This window comes from Balaenoptera physalus, assembly GCF_965194825.1.
Source record: "Balaenoptera physalus genome assembly, contig: SUPER_7_unloc_3, whole genome shotgun sequence".
Taxonomy (NCBI): domain Eukaryota; kingdom Metazoa; phylum Chordata; class Mammalia; order Artiodactyla; family Balaenopteridae; genus Balaenoptera; species Balaenoptera physalus.
In genome coordinates this window covers 396,299-402,298 of record NW_028126532.1, presented here as the reverse complement: position 1 = coordinate 402,298, position 6,000 = coordinate 396,299, and the positions used below count along the sequence as shown (strand labels likewise).

The following is a 6,000-nucleotide window of genomic DNA, read 5'->3' as shown; positions in this document are numbered from 1 at the left end:
TCCAGTTCTCCATGAGAGTAGGAAACATGGGTTCTGGCAGCCTGAAGGTAGGCCTCTGAAAACTGCAGGAGCTGGCTGTTGGGAGTGAATGCACCTGGGCGAGGCAGCGTGCGCAAGCATGGTACTGGATCCCAGGGCACCAACACCATCGGGTACACAGTGGCAACTTCATGTGCAGTGCATAGTGCTGGTGCCATTTCACAGAATTTGGGAAAATCAGGATTACTCAAATAAATGGCACTGAGAAAAATTGTTATTCCTTTAGGAAAAAATAAAGGCCCATACCTCTCATCATACAAAAATATCATTTCCAGAATAATTAAAGAGCTAACTATAAACAACAAACTGAAGCGTGGGAGGAAAACCTAAGTGTGGTGAAGATGGTCTTTCTAAGCAAGATACAAACCCACAGGCAATAAAGGAACAGACTGACACATTACATAAAAATTAAAATATAGGTATGACAAAAGACAATGTAAACAACTAGACAGAAATTGGGCAAAAATAATTGTCACATATGAAATAGGAAAATATAAGATATTCAGAATGCATAAAGAACTTCCATACATCCATTAGAAAGTGAAAAATAACTAATAGAAAACTGGGCAAAGAATATGAATTGATGATTCACAAACGGACTACAAATGCCAATAAACATATAAGAATAACCATGAATAACCAGCAGCATGGAAAGTAAAATTCAGTGGAGACATTTTATCTCCATTAAATTAAATTGGCCAAAAATTTTAAAAGATTGATAATATCCATCATGAGATAGAGCGTGAATACACTTTCAAACATTTAAAATTGGTTGAGCCATTCTGGAGAGCAGTATGGCAGTATTTATCGACATTAGCATGCATATTGAGTAAAATTCGACTTTGAGGAAACTTGTCAGATATACCCCAACACGCACAGAAAGACAATAGGGCACATCAATGTTTACTGTAGCATTGTTTGTAATAGGTGAAAAAGTAGAAAAAACCTAAGTGTTCACCAATAGGAAAATGTTTAAATAAAATGGAAAGAGAAATACACATAACAAATTATTCCAATAAATAGGCTTCTTCGTTGATTAAAAACACAAGATTTATAGCCAAAAAAAGAATGGAAGAAAAGCAATTGTAGAACAATATTGTCCCTATGCTCCCGGTTATATTTAAGAAATCCAACCGAAGTGTGTGTGCACACCACGTTGGGATACAGAGGCTCTTGAAGGTTCCACACCAAACTCCTATATGGCTTAATACCTGCAAATCCTTAGACTAGGCTTTATACACAGTAAGTGCTATATAAGAGTTGTCTATTTTTTTTTACGATAATGCATTCCTGCATTACTTATGTAATTTAAAAGCAAAGAATATGTTTGCGATTGCATTAATAACTCCCTGCACCCAACTGCCTAACAAGCACGAGGGCCATTTATTAAAATCTCTCCATCCTGAGAGCCTATCACAGGGTCTGGCACATAATGGCCACGTTGTGAATACCTGTTGCGGGGACCAGCCTGCCGCTTCCCACCCCTCCCCTCACCCAAGCGAGACCTCAAGTTGACCTTCCACCCCGAAACCTTCCTCAGCCAGCGCAGCCACCGGCCGCCCAGTACGCAGGCGCGAGAAGGCGGGGCCCAACTCACGGCAGCCCCGCCTTCCGGGCGTGTAGACGTCACTGGACCGCGCCGCGCAATATCTGACGGGCCTGCGGCCCGCCTTCCGGAAGGAAACCCTGGCGGCTAACTATGGCGACGGTGGCGGAGCAGTGGGTGCTGGTGGAGATGGTACAGGCGCTCTACGAGGTGAGCTTGGCGGCCCCAGGGGTCCACGACCACACCCAGCCCTGGGGAGGTGGGACGTTTTGTGTGGATTTTTGGTCTGAGGCCTGGGCAGGCCTGGCCCAGTTACGCCCGGACCCCCGGCGTCCCTCGCTGGAAAGGCTCATAGGCGCACACATTTCCCAGTGGCGGAATGTAGGGAGGCACGGGCGGGAGCCGGAGCCGGGGGTCTCGTATTGCGCTGCTGCGAGCGCGGAGCCCTCTCCAGGTCCTGCCCGGATACAGGAGAGAGGCTAGTCAAAAACAAGAGTTGGGACTGATGGTAAAACGGAGTGATGAAAGTAGAGTGGAAAATCTCAGTCTGGAGAGGTCCCAGGGAAGACAGGTTCTCGGAACTGTGGAGCAGGGAATAGGGGAAAGAATTGTAATAAGTTGGACTTTGTTTTTGTTGGGACGTGGGGTTAGAAAGGAAGCCGAATGATTTAGGTATGTGAAATAGTTTGTCATTCTTCCCGCCTACGTCCCATCTTCTGTCTTGTAAAGATAAAATTATTTTAGTAAAAATTTAAAGAAAGACCAGTTAGGAGCTTTTTTGAAAGGCCAGCTGTTTCAAGTAGGTAAAATAATATGAAATTTAAATGTCAGTCTTGGAGAATGTTCATTCATTTGACATTTAGTGAGTTTCCATGCACTGTGCAATGGAACTTTCTGCGTGTTCTCTGAGCTGTTCAGTACAGTAGCCCACTAACCACATGTGGCTGTTAAGCGCTTGAAACGTGGCTAGTGCAACTGAGGGGCTGAATTTTTCATTTAATTTAATTTAGATGTGTATTTAAATAGTTGAATGATGCTAGTGACTACAGTATTGGACAGCAGAGATCTAGATGCTAGGAATAGTGCAATGAGGGAACAGGTAGAAGTCCCTGTGCTTACAGAGCTTACATTCACTTAAAGTGAATCTGTTTCCTTTTGATAATTTTCTTAAAACTTAATATAGCGTTTACTGGTAAGGGTGCTGATGCAAGATGTATTATTGCAAAACCCATCAGGACTTTTTGAAAAAAAACAGTTAAGAGAGCAAATAGAGCTTAGGTGATGTCCAGCCTTAGGTAGATTATAGTGACTAAGAAGAACCACTAAAATCTAAGATTTCTTTTTTAGAAATGAATAATTTCTACTATATGTTGTTGCTGCCTTTTTGAAGACTGCCCTTTGACTATGTAACTTCTCATACCCTGGTATTGACCATGAGTGGGACTTGAGAGAAGGTCTCCTTTATGTACCATTTCCTAGGGAAGAAAAGAAGCCACATTTGTGATTTTTATTAATTCAGTAGACATTTCAACTTTTCTTAGGATTTCTTTGTGGAGTGGAATGTTTAGTGACTTGGACTTATGTTTGTCAACTATAATCCAATTACTGATAAAACCAAAAGGATTTTTTTAGTCGAGTCCTCATTCTTAAATGAATTATAGTCAGGAGGGATCAGCAAATTTTAAAAATAGTCTTAGATTTCTGGTTTTGCTTCTAATTTCTGTGCACGGTGTATGCAGAATTTGAGGAGTCTTGCTGTGTACCCATACATATGTAACATGTATGGAGTTTTAAAGTTATTTGTCCAATGACCTGAAAGTTTATTTATGAAATAGTCAGCAGTTTCCCTGGTCCCCCCTTCTGAACTTTTTTAACTATTGTGAATCATCATTGCTTTTTTTTTGTCTAATGTTTGAAAATAATTTGTATTTACGTTTCTAAATACCTCTTTTTTTTTTAACATCTTTATTGGAGTAAAATTGCTTTACAATGGTGTGTTAGTTTCTGCTTTATAACAAAGTGAATCAGCTGTACATGTACATATATCTTCCCTCTTGCATAAATACCTCTTTTAAATGACTTTTCAATGACAACCTATTGGAATGTAGCACCCGATAACTGACTTATGGAGGTTTAGTTGATATCTGGAATCTTTTATATGCACTTACTGTATCTAGTTGTGTAAGACATAGAAGTCAGCCTGGCTTTTATCCTGGAAATGTTCAGTTGAAAAGAAGACCTGATGTGGATAATTTCATTAAGGTACCTTTGTGGATGTTGACACGGAAAACACTACATACTTTTGGGGAACTGTGGTAGAAAAGAGACCTGCTATTTCTTTAAGCACTTATAAAGTCTTTTTTTCTCTGCCACGTTCCAAGGAGAATTTAAAGAGGCCTATTGGGGATACAGGAAATATAGTAAGTTGTGCAAAAGTCTTTTGAGAATTATGGAAACTGGTGTCCAAATAATTCTCAATTTATCCATGGTATGTGGGGGTTGTAGAAGGCTTGTGAAGCTGTGAAATGTTTGTTACAGTCATTTCCCACCAGTAAAAATATAAATTACCTGAAGGATCTGATAGTTGATATTGTTTGACTATTGGAATTCTGTGTCAGATTTAATTTTAAAAATTAATTTTATTCCTAAAGATGTTTTTATTCCTAACGCTGCAGTTTTAGAGATTTTTCATGTAGGAGAAATTGCCTTCTGTTAGAAATGGGAAAAGGAATGAGTAGAAATGAAGTGCGCTTTGAAAGTAAATTTTAAGAAGTAATAAATAGGTTAAAGGTCATGGGAGCAGTATATGCAAGTGAATTAAATTTTATGTGCAGGTTTTGGAAATGTTTATTTCACTTCTTGTTTGCTTCTGTTTTTGACTGACTCCTAGGCTCCTGCTTATCATCTTATTTTGGAAGGAATTTTAATACTCTGGATAATCAGACTTCTTTTCTCTAAAACTTACAAGTTACAAGAACGATCTGATCTTACAGTCAAGGTAAGAAGTTAAATCTCTATTTTATTATTTGGTGTATGATTATAGTTGCTACATCTTTCGAAAAAGGACTTGTGGTGGCTCAACTATCAATGTTAAAATATTTTCTGGAATGTAAGGAAATCAGGGTAAGCAAAATACGGGGAAGCCAGGGATAAAGTGAATACACAAAGCAGTACCATGTTACAGGCCTTTATACTTTGCTAGGAGTAAACAGCAGCCTGGGAACGTACTAGATGCTGGACGGGAAGCATGGATGCATGCTGCATTTCAAATGTCCGTATACAAGAAAGATTACATGAGTTGCTCGGGAAAAGCACCACTATTCCTGAAGCCTGAATGAAAGTTTTCCCTGTGGTCTTTATAAAGGAAATTCAGAGTTAGAAAGAATCCTCCCCATCCCACTGCTCTCCACCTTCCCACCCCAAATCAAATTTTGATGTGTTCTGTATGGTAAGGGACCCAGCTCCAGCCCAAGCTAGGCAAACCTTAGGAAGCAGAAGTGTCGAGAGGACTTGCAGTCCTGCCCACTTCGAGTCTGTTAGTATGAGGGACCAAGGGGTTTGTGGAATCCCCTACCTTCTCACGCACGTAGAAACACTTAATAACTGTGCCCCAGGTGTGAGAGGAAGAGCAGTTTTGACTGCAGTGTGGTTTCTGTAGCTTGGATTGTTTCCTTATCCAGCCTCTGTAGCAGTGTGCCAGAATACTACTTAGGGATACAGAGACGGTGAGAGATGTTTTCCCACAAAAATGCCTGAAACTTTGGTTCACAAGGCAGCATTGAGTGCGGCACAATGATGGAGCACTGCTCTCTTCTGGAGCATTCACAGAAGGAAGTGCAAGTGGAATGGAATTACAGCAATGTGGCGATTGTTTCCCTGGTTTCACTGGCTGCCCCTGCTGTCCTGATCATTAATATTTGTCATGAGATGGTCAGGCAGTATCCCCCCTAGGGGATATGGGATATGCAGCAAATGGTTCTTAGGGCAAATAAGTTTTGGAAACCTGGGTAAAGAGACTAAAGAGGTGTCTCATTGCATGATTTCTTGTAACCTTTAATATGACAGTGGATATTTGAACTGCTGTTTGGAGAACTGCCCTAAACTTGACCATAGATCCCCACCCCTGCCTTTTTTTTATGAATACCTTGTGAGATTAGTGTGCCATAGAACACACTTTTGATAGTATTGCAGTAAGATTGGGCTATCTGGGCCAGAAATCCTGTCTCTACTTTTTTCCCTTAGTATTTAGGAACTCCATGTGAATGATTATGAGGCCATGGAATAGATTTCTAGCCCAACTTTTTAAGGGGTTGATCATTCCTAATATTCTTAGTTTAAGTTTAAACAAGTCAATCCACACAAATATGCATTTTAAAAGAAGGATACTGAAACATAATTTTAGGATAACCCTCTAA

General features: G+C 40.3%; 1 protein-coding gene across 4 annotated transcripts in view; it reads left to right on the top strand.

Moving 5' to 3' along the window:
• The first annotated feature begins 1,610 nt into the window (after positions 1-1,610).
• LOC309665287 (serine palmitoyltransferase 1-like) overlaps positions 1,611-6,000 on the top strand; it is a 98,562-nt gene continuing 94,172 nt past the window's right edge. For 3 of the 4 annotated variants that reach the window (XR_014266301.1, XM_082478920.1, XM_082478919.1), the window contains exons 1-2: positions 1,611-1,795; positions 4,476-4,583. Coding sequence is in view for 3 of the 4 variants with exons in the window: in XM_082478920.1 (XP_082335046.1) it covers positions 1,739-1,795; positions 4,476-4,583 (165 nt within the window). In the remaining variant the exon portion in view is untranslated. The remainder of the gene's footprint in view (positions 1,796-4,475; positions 4,584-6,000) is intronic. The other variant, XM_082478921.1, reaches the window with a different exon arrangement.